This window comes from Leopardus geoffroyi, chromosome E2, assembly GCF_018350155.1.
Source record: "Leopardus geoffroyi isolate Oge1 chromosome E2, O.geoffroyi_Oge1_pat1.0, whole genome shotgun sequence".
NCBI classification, from domain to species: Eukaryota; Metazoa; Chordata; class Mammalia; order Carnivora; family Felidae; genus Leopardus; species Leopardus geoffroyi.
In genome coordinates, this window is record NC_059335.1 from 26,486,589 (window position 1) to 26,500,351 (window position 13,763).

General features: G+C 46.1%; 1 protein-coding gene across 4 annotated transcripts in view; it reads right to left on the minus strand.

Annotated features, from left to right (window-relative positions):
• ABCC11 (ATP binding cassette subfamily C member 11) overlaps nucleotides 1-13,763 on the minus strand; it is a 70,290-nt gene that overhangs the window by 3,265 nt on the left and 53,262 nt on the right. For 3 of the 4 annotated variants that reach the window (XM_045442659.1, XM_045442658.1, XM_045442656.1), the window contains 6 exons: nucleotides 12,181-12,367; nucleotides 7,600-7,689; nucleotides 6,030-6,219; nucleotides 4,268-4,427; nucleotides 1,395-1,473; nucleotides 612-725 (listed from right to left, as the gene is read on the minus strand). In XM_045442659.1, coding sequence (XP_045298615.1) covers nucleotides 612-725; nucleotides 1,395-1,473; nucleotides 4,268-4,427; nucleotides 6,030-6,219; nucleotides 7,600-7,689; nucleotides 12,181-12,367 — 820 coding nt within the window. The remainder of the gene's footprint in view (nucleotides 1-611; nucleotides 726-1,394; nucleotides 1,474-4,267; nucleotides 4,428-6,029; nucleotides 6,220-7,599; nucleotides 7,690-12,180; nucleotides 12,368-13,763) is intronic. The other variant, XM_045442657.1, reaches the window with a different exon arrangement.

Consider the following 13,763-nt stretch of genomic DNA (forward strand, 5'->3'; position numbering starts at 1 on the left):
GTTAATTAGCTCTGAAACAGCTATCATCTGATTTCCAGCTCTAATAAAGACAAGGGAGGGCGTCTGGGTGGCTCTGTTGGTTAAGCATCTTTGGCTCAGGTCATGATCTCACGGTTCATGAGTTCAAGTCTGCATCAAGTGAGCTCAAGCCCCACTTTAGGTGAGTGTGGGCCCCACTTCTCTCTCTCTCTCTCTCTCTCTCTCTCTCTCTCTGCCCCTTGCTTACTTGTGCCCTCTCTCTCTCTCTCAAAAAAAAAAAAAAAAAAAAAAAAGACAAGGGAATGTCTTATACCCAAGTTTTAAAAAGAATATATGATAGAAAACTGTTAAATTAATAAGCTTCTCAACTTTAACTTTTTTAAGGGAAATGCATCATGATTTAGTTCCAGTGGTGGATCATTCAGCTTAGCTGCAGGGTATCAGAGTTTTGAGAGAGCCCAGCATGAGTGCCCCCCCACACTCAAGATATGGGCAGATTAGCAATCGGTGACATGAGGAAGCCTGTTGTGTATTTGTGGGAAAATGTATAGCATAGCACCCACTGTCTCGTGGAGATGGAGGGAGAAATAGCCAGTGTGATTACCCAAACTGGGCTCCATCTGTGGTCTCACCTTGGAGTTGCGAAGGAGTGCTCTTGCAATGCAGAGCAGCTGCCTCTCCCCCACAGAGAAGTTTCTGCCACTTTCCACAACTTCTGCTTGCAGTCCTTGGGGTAACTTTGAGATCTGTAATATCAGGGAAAATGAGATATAGACTACATAGGCATGTGGGCATGCAGGCCACTGTGGGGTGAGACCTAACTTGACCCCATCAGACCTCCCCTATCACACTTTGTAACACTCATCTCTCTATACTCCAATCGCTGATATTTCTCTTCCTTATCTGTGCCTCTCTCACTCCCATCTCAGGGTCTTTGTATATGCTAGCTCCTGTGCTGGAATGTTCTCTTGAAGATCTGCACCCTACTGCCCCCTCAACATTTGATCTCAGGTCAAATGCCCCATCTTTAAAGGGGCCTAGCTTGGCCATTCCACATAAAAGAGCTGCTCCCTGACTGAAGTAACTGTTGTTACTACCCGAAAGTATCTCATGTGTCCATTTATTTGTTGTGTTTATCTCCCATTGAATGTAAGCACCAGGAGGGCAAACACTTTACCTACCTTGCCTTTGCTGTGTCCCCTGAGCCTAGAACATGCCTGGTTCACTGTTAGTGTCTGAGTGCCATCAGACTTTATTTAGGAATACAAAATCATCTCATCTCCATGAGATTATTTTATCTATGCCCCAAAATGGCAGCATCTGGAATATCATGCGAGATGAGCCCCAAAGGACCAACAGGCACCGCTGTTGAAGAGGCAGGCTAAAACTAAAAATCGGGTCTTGGAGCTACTTACTGTCATGCTCAGGAATGTCCTCTCCAAGACATCCCAGATCTGCTCATCTGTGTAGTGGTCAAAGGGGTCTAGGTTGAATCTGCCATATAAGAAGAGAAGTGTTCCATAACCACATGCAACCATTGAACAGTCTATATAACACTGATATACAAATATTTGCTCAAGTCCCACTTTTACCTCTTTTAAGTATTTACCTAGAAGAAGAATTGCTGGATCATATGGTAATTTTATTTTTAACTTTTGAGGAAATGCCAAATTGTTTTCCACAGAGGCTGTACCATTTTATATTCCCACCAACAGTGAACATGAGTTCCAGTTTCTCAACATCCTTGCCAACACTCATTATGTTCCTTTTTCTTTTTTCATTATAGCCATCCCAGTAGGAGTGAAGTGGTATCTCACTGTGGTGGGGTTGATTTTTCTGTCTTTTGCGGTGAAAAAAATCCTAATCGATCATCCAAGCAACATCAGGTTGGGATCTGTCTGGACTTTATACCCATTAAAGTTTTCACTTTCATTTGGCATAGGCAACATTATTAATTCTCCTGCGTTATGCAACCACTCAGTTCTGATTAAAACCTATTCTTTTTCTCCAAAATATTTTTTAATGTTTTATTTATTTTTGAGAGAGAGAGAGCACAAGTAGGTAAGGGGCAGAGAAAGGGAGAGAGAGAGAGACAGAGAGAGAATCTGAAGCAGGCTCTAGGCTCTGAACTGTCAGCCTGATGCAGGGCTCAACCTCATAAACTCTGAAACTGCGAGATCATGACATGAGCTGAAGTCACGTGCTTAACCAACTGAGCCAGCCAGGCACCTCTGATTAAAACCTATTCTTAATCTCTGCTTTATCTGTCCCCAGTTTTGGCAGACACACACATTTTGTGTGTAGGGCTAGATTGTATTAAAGCAGGAGGTAGAATGTCTTATCTGCATGATATTTGATAGTCTCCAAAACATTTTCATAGACAGACTCATTGACACCCTTTCCCCTCAAGGGATGGGTATACCCTTTTGGTTGATGGGGAAATTATGGCTTATCAGTGTTAAATGCTTGTTCAAGGTCATACCACAAGTCAGTCTGAGAGATAGGCTAGAATCAGAGACACTCAGAGATAGATGAAACTGTAATGGATAAAGAACCCAGGTCTCCTCTATTCTAGTTCACACTTCTCCCTGCTGCAAGGGGGGAATATCACTGGCTAAGGCATGAGACCACCTGGAGTTATACCTCATCTTTACCATTTACTTGTGTGTCTCCTGAAACAAGTCACTTTTCCTGTCTAAGTTCAGTGTCTTCCCCTATAAAGAAGGTAACAGTAGTGCCTACCTCATAGGGTTGGGATGACAGTTAAATGAGACAGAACATTAAAGCATGGGCTAGCACATATAAATGCTCAAAAATGTTAATTCATATTTTTATTATGCCTATACCAAGGCACAATAGATTTGTCCAGGTTCTAGCTTAACACAGAGATCTATCACTAAATATTATCTCATTCCCCTAACACAACCATTTTAAAGTCCCCTGTTTGTGCACATACTATGCACTCTTCCTAAAAAGTCTTTCTCCCCTTTTTCTTCCAGACAAGCTCCTACTTATCCTTCAAGGCTCTGCTCAAATATCCTTTCCTCTATGGAGCCTTTCTGGATTCACCCAAGTAGGGCTATTTGACCTACTTCTGGGCTCCTTTCACACTTTGTTCATATCTCTGATCTGGTAAATATCCCCTTGTATTATAATCTGTTGGTTCTTATGTCTCTATACCCACCCACCCACCCCATCACTACATTCTGAACTCCTCAGGAGGAGTACAGGCAGTGATCATTCATCCAAGTGTCCTCAGGCCTTAGTACAATGTCTGGACCTAGGAAAGCCTCAGAAAAGGTAAATTAAATGAATGAAAGAAGGGAGGGGGGAGAGAGGGAGAGAGGAAGGATGGAAGGAAGGAAGCAGGAAAGGGAGGGAGGAAAGGAAGGAGAGGGAAGAAAGAAAGGAATGGGAGGGAGGAAGGAAGGAAGGAAGGAAGGAAGAGGACAGAGGAAGGAAGGGGAGGGAGGGATAGAAGGAAGAAATGAAAGGGAGGGAGAGAAGGAAGGAGGCAGAAGGGGGAAGAAAGCAAGGAGGGGAAGAAAGGGAGGAAGTAATAATGAGTAAATGAATAAATGATTGAACGGAGCTCTAGGGGTCAGTTTATTCTCTTGCCTCTGATAATGCCCCTTAAACATCCCTAAAACATGAGGAATCTAGCTTCATTTTTAATGCATTAGACTTCCTCAATGCCTTAATGTTCCAACATAGCTTTAATGTGCACTGTTAAGTAGGAGTATGAATCTGGATAAAGTTTAGTCCCAGAGTTGACATCTGAGGAAATAGAAAGGTGAAGAGGCTGAAAGATCCAGTTCCATCTGCTTTGCTGACTGAACTGCCTGGATTCTTGTTCACTTCTCCTCTGCCTGGAATGTGCATCCTGTGAAGAAACGTTCCCTAACATCTAGCCTAAATGCCTCCTTCAGCTTTATCCAGTGGGAGGAGAGAAGAGAATAAACCACATCTACACATAAAAGAATAAAGTGGTAGCCAAAATGCAAATGCTTAATGGTGAACTAAAATCTGACCAATCCCATCAGTTTTTAAAAAACTAAAAATTATGCCTTTCTTTTGTTTACCACATTATAGTTTACAAAGTGCTCTTGTGTATATCAGGGCTTCATTCAATCTTCAGGAACATTTCAGTGAGTCCCAGTGAGTGGCCCAGCTTGCCAAGAGATCAGAGGCCCCAAAACTGGAGCACTGGGCACCAGCTAACCAAAGACAGCCCAGCCCTGGCATCCTGGTCCTGCCACCCCTCCCAGGACCCCATCCTCTGCTTTACCTGATGGTTCCTGAAAACAAGACAGGATCTTGAGGGACAACTGAGAACCTGGACCGCAGGTCCTCCAGGGCAATACTGCTGATGTCCACACCATCTATGAGAATCCGGCCTGCTGCAGGCTCCACCAGGCGGAAGAGAGCCACTCCCAAGGAGGACTTCCCTGTTGGGCAAGAAATAATGCAGGGGCACTAAAGGCAGTTTCCTGATTTGCACTAGAAGCAGCACAGGCCACACCTGGAGTTCACACCTGACCTGCTTCCCTCCATGGTCCATCCTTTGTCATCCCGAGCCCTGAGAGAGCAGAAGAGGAGTGGAGTCTCTGCTCCAACTAGTGCCCCAAACCATGAGCAGATTTCTTACAGCCTAGATCAGAGGGCACAACTGGAGCCCCTGGGTATATCCAGCCATTCATATATTCTGTTTCACACACACAGTGCTACTGTTATTTTCTAAATTTTTGCCAGCATTTAAAAAATCCAAAGATCCTATGTACAAAATTTCTTTTTTTTTTTCCTATGTACAAAATTTCAAATAGCATGCTCTTCTTGAATACTAGAACTGGCAACACTAGTCCCACATCCTCCCACATAACAAGCAGCAGGAGCTAAGTGCGGCTGCTTCCTTGAGAGAGAACAGTGCTCTCCAGTTCAACATTCTGCCCTCCTCACCTTTCTTCATCACATCCTAGACCCATAGTAGCTTCTCTACGTCAGACTGCAGCCCTCTCAGGCCAATTGCAGGGAAGAAGTAGAAAGGGAAGGACACACTAAAGAACACAGGTAGAAGCTTTTCACCTAGCAGGAGTGCAAAGCCTGCAGGGGGCCTGAGGAAGTGGAGACCCATGAAGGTTCTTGTCTTCCTAGAGGTCTACCTGGAGGAGGCAGCTCCTAGGCACACAAGAGTGGGGGCAAGAATCAAGTCTGAGGAGCGTCTTTGAACAATGTAAAAAAGGAGGGAGCTACATTTAAAATTTTTTTTCAACGTTTATTTATTTTTGGGACAGAGAGAGACAGAGTATGAACGGGGGAGGGGCAGAGAGAGAGGGAGACACAGAATCGGAAACGGGCTCCAGGCTCTGAGCCATCAGCCCAGAGCCTGATGCGGGGCTCGAACTCACAGACCGCGAGATCGTGACCTGGCTGAAGTCGGACGCTTAACCAACTGTGCCACCCAGGCGCCCCAGGAGGGAGCTACATTTAGACCAGACCTCCCAAAAGTAATAAGAGAGGAAGGGAGGGAAAGAAGTCATAACGGAGAGGACAAAGAAGGAGGCTGATAAGAGAGGTCTAGGAATGGTAAGAAGGAAGGAGAAGCAGGACCCGGACTTCACTCCTGGACCTGCTCTTCGCCCTAACAGAGCCCTGTAATGCGCCTTGCTTGAAACACTCCTCCCCTGCACCCTATCCATCCTTCTTGGCTCAGCTCAAATGCTAGCCTCAGAGCCCAGGCCACTGTAGCTCACCAGAGCTCAGCCCCATTACTCTGTTAATGGCACCCTTTTACTTCCTCCATGACATTCATCACAATCTGTAATTACCTTATTTATTTCCTAATTTGATGACTTAACACCTATCTTTTCCAGTGGAAAAGCAGGACTTTTTCCATGATAGCAGGACCTTGGGTTCTGTTTACTAGTGCATGGTATAAAGTGAGGGCCCAATAAACATCTGTGGGGTCACTGAGTAAACACATGCCTGGAAATAGGTCCAACACCCACAGGTCAAAGTTGAGGACAGGGGGTGCCCCAGGACATGCCACTCACCAGAGCCTGTCCTTCCCACGATGCCCACCACTTCTTGGCCATGAATTGTCAGGTTGATGCCATTAAGGATAATGGGTGTGTTGTCTCTGTATTTCATCTGATAATCCTGGAATGTGATTTCTCCATGCTGTGGCCACCCAGGGGGACAGCTCATGCCTTCTATGTGCAAAGGAGCCTCAGGGACACACATCTCATTTTTGAAGAAAGAAAAAGAAATAAATAGTTATCATTAATCTCTGCCTATCTCCTGCTGACCCACTGGCTTCCAGCTGTTGGGTGTGTAACCCACCCCAGCCTCACACTGGGCTCAAGCCACCAGCTGTGTAATCACAGGAGCACCCCAAGAGGAACATCCTGCTCCACTTACCTGATGTGCACATAATTTTATCCCCAAAGAGTGAGAGACCATTTGGCTAGCCCCCCTGTTATTAACATAGAGAACTTATTCTAATTTATTATGTGAGGCTCTAAAGAAATAGAATCCAGAACAGTGACAATAAAGGCAGCAGAGCTAACTGACCCCTTTGGGGCATGTTTTATAGCTCAGCGGCCTTGTGCAGACTTATGCTCTCTCTATCCTTATCAATGAGGTAGGTAATTTTAAATGCATTTCACACACAAGGAAATAGAGGCTCAAATGGGTTAAATGACTTATTTAAGATCATAGAGCTTATGAACTCAGACCAGGACTGCCTGACTTCAAGCTCATAACTGAATCAAGCACAGCTGGGTATGTCCTGAGGCCTGAATGATGGAAAAGAAGCACAATCCACAAGTCACAGCCCTTCACCACAGGTGCTATGTACAATAGCATCCCTTCATGTTAAATCAAAGTTATATGATTCACAAATTCTGCTCCTATTAACAGGGGCTGGAGAACTGGTTTTAAAGGCTCTGCCAGTCCCCGGCTGTGCAATCCTAAGCAAGATGCTGAGCCTGGCCAAGCCTCAGTTTCCTCTTCCAGGGGGATGATAATTCAATCAACCTTATAAAAGTGTTTTGTGGTTCCATGAGATAATCTATATATAAAAATATTGAGCCTTTACTGTGAGCCAGGCACTGTACTAAGTGCTTTACATATTGTGTTATTTAATCTTTGTAATAACCCAATGAAGTAGATACAGTGACCTGCCCCAGTTTACATGGCTGACTCAAGTGGCAAAGCTTGGACTTGAACCCAGGTGATCTGGCTCTAAAACCTGTGTTCTTAACTACTCTAACACAAATAGAAGCAATAATAATAATAATAATAATAATACCAATTATTATTGACATTATTATTGTTTTTATACTTGGGCAAAACTCTCATTTCTAAAAAGGGCAGATTATTCTCTCTACATCCAGGAAAGCTGTGGGGGATGTGATGAAAATGGGCCATAGAGAATGGAAGGGTTTCTAAAAAATGACATCCACAGGTCCAGGAAAGATGTGGAGGGGCTGCAATTGCCTCTTGAAAAAGTCTCAGGACCCCTAGGGTGCTGGAGCTTGCAGAGGCCATGGAAGCTGAGCCCCAGACATGGGTGTGAAAACTTCCTGAGCTCCCCACACCGAACCCAGACCTGCATCCCACCTTCATGTACTGCAGCATCCTCTCTGCAGAAGTGAAGTACGCCTCTGTCTCTGAACCAACCCGGGCAGTGGCCTGGAAGTTGGATGCCAGCTGGAGTGAAGGAGAAGCATCAGATCAAGAGACTGACAGGGGTGTGCTTAGGATTTCAATGCCCCTAAAAAACATTCATCACCACCCCTCCTGAGTGACTTCTCAAACTAAGACAATTTCCTTACAAGAGTGGAACAGATACCTTTGGTGCCCCCCCCCCCCCAAGCCCACTTCTGAGGTTAGCTGTTTGATGGCGTGCAGTTCTGGGCAAGACACCACTGACACTATCCCACCTCAAGTACCCTTTGTGTGTATTTCTGCTTTCTGCTCAAAACCTTCACTCACACCACAGGAGCCCCTTCTGTCCATGCACAGTTGCAGCCCCAAAACACAGGGGAGTGAAAGTGCTGTGGGCAAACCCTCAACTAATGGGGAAAGGAGCCAGTAAATGAAGGCTCCTGTCCCTCAGTCTCTGGGGGACAATCCAGGGAGCATCCTATTTGCTTCTCAGAAGGTGCCAGTAGAGTTGAGAGGTGGTGACCCAGAAACAGCAATCTCAATGACACTTGCCCATAACAGAGTTTCTCCTTCCCTGCCTCTCTCTCTCCTGCTCCCTTAGTCATGTTTCTTAGGAGCACATCTCAAATAATCTGCCTACACCCAAGTCCTTGTTTCTGGCCTTGCCTTTAAGGAGTCTCAGGGATGCTCAGGAATTGGAGGCACCAGAGATGAGGACAACTGAGGCCCAAAAGGGGAAATAACATACACAGAATCACCTGGAACCTGGAGGTAGAGCTGAGATGGGGAACCCAATCTTCATACTCCCCATCCCCCTGGTTCAAGATGTGGGCAAACAGGCCATGAAGAAAGTGCTGGACAATAAGTTCACTATGAATTCATTCAGCACACTCCCTGAGGCCTCTATGCCATGTGCCAAGCCAGGATCTGTGCCCCAAACTGCAACAGACCCAGGCCCTGCCCTCAAGGAGCTCCCAGTCAGGTGGGGCAACAGATGGGTCAACAGAGAATGCCAGCACAAGGGGATGTACTTCACCCTGGGAGGCACTATGGGGAGCCATTAAGGACCCCCCAGACAAGGTCCCCCCAGACAAGGGCCACAGGGAAGTCTTCCTGCAGCAGTTGGCACAGGAGTTTCATTTTAAGGAGAGGTGGAATTTAGCAGGTTAAAAATGGGTGGAGAAGGGCACTCCATAGAGAGGGGACAAAGTCCTGAAAATAGTAAGTAGCAGGATATATTCAAGGCCTTGCATGCCATTCGGCTATGACTGGAACAAAGAGTATGGGAAGGGGAAGGAAAGCCCTTTAGAAGTCAGAGAAGGTGGATGCCATAATGAAATGACACTGACAGTTGGAAAGGAGCCCAAGGAGACTGCCTTTCCTCCAGTCAGTGTATCAGACGTGGCTGGTTGCCTTGTTAGTAGCCGGTCCCTTTTTTCTTTCTTGCTAGCACACCCTCCATTATGCTCAGGCATCTGGCAGCCTGGTGCTCCAGGGAGACTTGGTTAACTCCATTCCTCTTGTCATTGATAGGTTTAAGGTGTGAGCCATGCTACAATTCTGGCCAATGAAGCATGAGGAAGAGTCAGATGGGAGTATTCTGGGAAGCTGCTCCTTGTTCTTAAAACAGGGCACATGAAAAAAGTTCTCTCCTTTCTAACTTTTGGTGGTTATTTGGTGAGGATATGTTGCTTGGGGCTGCAGCAGCCATTTTGTGACCTTGAATAGACAATCCTGAGGATGAAGTCAGGATGTGGATGCCAGGGCAAAAAGATAGAATGCTCATGGATTCATGCTAGGTCACTAAATTAACAAAGAAGAGCTTACCCCAGCCTTCTGGATACATCACATAATAAGCCTCCAAACTGCCAAGGCCATTTTGAACTGGTTCTAGCATTTGCTGGCTGGAGGCCAGGAGCATCTCAATTATTTACAGTTCTTAAGGTTGCAAAGCAACATGGTGTGTGATTCCTGCTACCCAAAGCTTGAACATAATTTCATCGAGAGCGCATGCAGAAGTCAGCAAGGCACCAGTGTGGCCAGAGGAAAGATGTATGCTGGGGTCACAGGGCCAGATTTGAGGGGCCTGAGGGCACGGCCCATAGCTTAGGTTTAGCATAAGGAGACAGGGAATCTCTGAGGGCTCTAAACAAGACAGTGACATCAGGAAAACTGTAACTAAAGGTCACTCTGGTGAGATGTAGGAGGTAGACAGGAGGGGCTTCAAGGGGAGGAGAGGAGGCTTTGAGGTTGCTACCTAGGATAGAGATGAGACACTTGAACAGGACAGCAGACGTGGAAAAGAAAAAATAAATCCAGGGCCATTTTGAAGCAGTCAGGCTTCCAGCAGAACTCCTAACTAGTTTCCTGTGATGGAACAAGCTGGGGAGACCTTTGAGAGGTGCCTCATGTGCACAGTGCACCCTGGGAGAGATGAGACCCCGCCCCTCTTGCCTGGGCCAGCACAGGATAACATTGCCCCAAGCTTTGCCCCCCTGGCCCATGTCATATAGGAACCAGGAGGGATATCTGGCCTTGGTGACTCCAGATCCCCTTTGACACCAGTGTGGTACCTCTCCCCGAGTTTTGGAAGGTTTGGGGGAAACTCCGCACTGGCACATGCATGTGTGTGTGTGTGTGTGCGCGTGCACGCGCGCGCGCGCGCACATGCGCATATGTGTATTTGTCAGAGAGAGGAAGACAGAGAGGAGAGGAGTGTGACCCACTAGGGACAAACCTATCTCTCACCAGCTGTGGGAACCAGGGCAAGTTACGGAACTCTGAAGTTCTGACTTCCTACCTGTAAGTGAGGAACAATAACAGCTAACATTTACTGAGCATTTATTCTGGGCCAAGCACTGTTCTAGGTGTTCAACATGCATTAATCCTCATGTTTATACATGTCTCACAAATCTGTAATTTTGGAACTTGTATTATCTCCTTTTTACAAAATGAAGAACCCCAGGTACAAGGAGGGTAAGAGGCTTCCCCAAAGCTAATAATGGGCAGAGCCTGGCTTGAACCCACATTCCAAAGCACACAATCTTAACCATTTTGCTATAGCTCATGGAATGTAGTAAGAATTCAATGCAAGAAAGTGTAACAAGCACCCAGCAAAGTGCTAGCTCAGTGCAAGTGCCCAGTACATTCCATGTTGTTGCACTGGTAAGCTGTCTGCAAGTGTGAGCACGGCACAGCCACCTGCATGGCCTGGGTGCCTGCGGAAGGCTCCACACACACAGGGATGGCTGTGCATGTACAGGACTGCATATTTATGCAAATATATACCTGCTGCAGGGGCTCGACAAGGAGCAAGATGGAGCCCCTTGGCATACCCAAAAGATGCCTCACCATTGGGACACATGAGACCCAAAGCCAGTTAGAGAGAAAGCCACATAACCATAGAGAAGGCAGTTAATGAGCACCCCCTCGGGGAGCTGGAACTGTGTAACCAGTGTTCCCCCAGGCGGCTGCAAAGCCAGCCTCTGGCCTCCCAGCCCTTATGGCTAGCCCTTCCACTGGACTGACCCTGAAGACATGAACTTGGCCAGCTAGACCCTCTCATGCCCCAGTGTAGTGGACATGGAGGAACTCAGGCCAGGAGCTTTGCAGGCTGCTACATCAGAATCCCCTAGAGAATCTGCTTTTAAAATTAGATTCCGAGACCCTACCCACCCAGGACCTGACTCTGAAAACCCAAGGCTGTGTTCTAGAGCATGGTCCTCCTGTCAGTTGTACCAGTGCCCAGGCCAAACATTCCTGCAAGGCTGGGGCAAAGTGTTCTGCTTCAAGTCCTGTGCACTTTAAAGTCTGAGAAGATCTGTTTCAGGGGAGGGACTGGATGACTCCTTAGATAACTGAAGGAAGCCTGATAGCTAACTCAACGAATGATAGTAAAGTGAAAACATACCAGACAGCAAATAACAGGTCTTGGTTCTTACCCTGGCTCTACTTCTTTATTTTTTAATGTTTATTTATTTTTGAGAGAGAGAAAGAGAAACAGAGAGACAGAGAGACAGAGACAGAGCACAAGCAGGGGAGGGGCAGAAAGAGAGAGAGGGAGACACAGAATCTGAAGCAGGCTCCAGGCTTTGAGCTGTCAGCACAGAGCCCAACGCAGGGCTTGAACACAGGAACCATGAGATCATGAACTGAGCCAAAGTCAGATGTTCAACTGCCTGAGCCACCCAGGTGCCCCATTCTGGCTCTACTTCTAGTGCTCTACACATTCAGACAATATTTCCCTTTCTGGGCTTCAATGTCCCCATCTGCACAATAAGAGGGTTGGACTGGACTGCCTGCGGGCTCCATTCAATCCCAATACTCTAAGATTCCATTAAATAGCTTTAAATATAGACTTCCCAGTTCAGAGGTGACAGGAAAACAGGAAAGCAGAAGATTCAGAAGGCCAAGCACACAACTCATAAAGCCACAAATGGCCAAAACCCAAGGTGTTATCAAAGTCCCATGAACCCCTGAGTCTGTCCACAGGCCACAAGCCAAAACCCCACTGTCTGAGAGTCCCTCCCTCACCTGCAGGATGAGGCTGATAGCCATAGCTTTATAGGAATATGGGGCAGAGGAAATGCCAAAAGCCACAAACAAGGCCACAGTCAAGGTCAGCAGGTTGGTCATGGTCTCCAGCCTCAGTGCTATCCATCTCGAGGAAGACAGGAACATCAGCATGTAGTTATTCTGTATATCACTCAGCCTCTTAAACCTGAGAAAGAAAGGACAACCTGAAAACAACATGTGTTTGTTTGTCTAACCCAGAGTTTCCTGGGAGTGGACACTGGTTGCTTCCTCCAGCATCCGGCTCCCCACTCCACCCAAGGAACCTGAATTATCTTTGGGGGCCTTCTCCCTGCCCCTTTCTCGGTCATGGAGTTGACCTGACCCCAGATCTAGGAGTAGGCTCTGACTGACTTATCAGCCCAGGCTCTTCCCTAGGCCTTGATCATCAGTTAGGGGAAGTTCCCTACCCAGGCCAATAAGAGCGAATAAATGTCAGGATCTACTCATGAGTGAGGGGAAGCAACCCCTTCCAAGTATCTATCCACCTTGGAGAAGGGGCTGTGTCTGTCTTATTCACTACCATCTTCCCTGTGGCTCTGAGCACCCAGTAGGTGAATGAATGCATCATTTGAAGATGCCCTCAATCCCAGCACCTGCACCTCTCTAGTCCCACTGAGAGACTTGGTTCCATGGTTCATCCATTATTCCAATTAACCAGACATACACTGTCTCCCACACTCAAATCTTACCAGGCTTCAAACCCATTTCAGATGGCTCAATGCCACCTCTTTCCCCCTTGAAGTCTTTTTTTTTCTAAGTTTATTTATTTTGAGAGAGAGAGGCAGAGAGAGAGTGGGAGAGAGAGAATCCCAAGCAGGCTCCACACTGTCAGTGCAGAGACTGACGTGGGGCTCAATCCCACAAACCATGAGATCATGACCTGAGTTGAGATCAAGAGTCAGAAGCTTAGCCTACTGAACCACCCAGGCATCCCCCTTTTTTTAAAGTTCCCCCTGAACCCTTATGGACTTTTATCTGCTTTTCTTCTATGTTATTAGTCATTTTTAACCCTGTATTATTACAAAAATGTGTGTATGTGTCTCCTGTCTTCCACCAGACTGTGAGCCTCTTATAGTTCAAGGCAGATCATGTGTGATTGATCTTTACAAATGGGTAAGTTCATATGATACAATTAAGTCTCAACATCAATCATAGGGTGTTTTTGTTTGTATCAACAAGCATTTAGAATACAAACCTATAGTTATGAATAGTGAAGGAAATTCTGTTATTTAGAAAGCTATTGCTTCGTGTATTTTATTAAAATTAGATACCTGTTTGGAAGTGAAAGAAAAAGAACAATGCAAGAAGTGCTGACCCAGCAACACTTCTTACTATTAATTATATTCATATGTGTATGCAATATCTACAGGTCTTTAAGGTTTACAAATATTTCCTGCATCACTTATATTTCTTATTCCTATATGCATCATCTTATAGATGAGGTCTTGGAAGCTCAGAAATAAATGGAATAAAATAGTGTGAAGAGAACACTATTTCCAGATCCTCTGTTCACCACCTTCCTGCTTCCCACAGTCCCCACT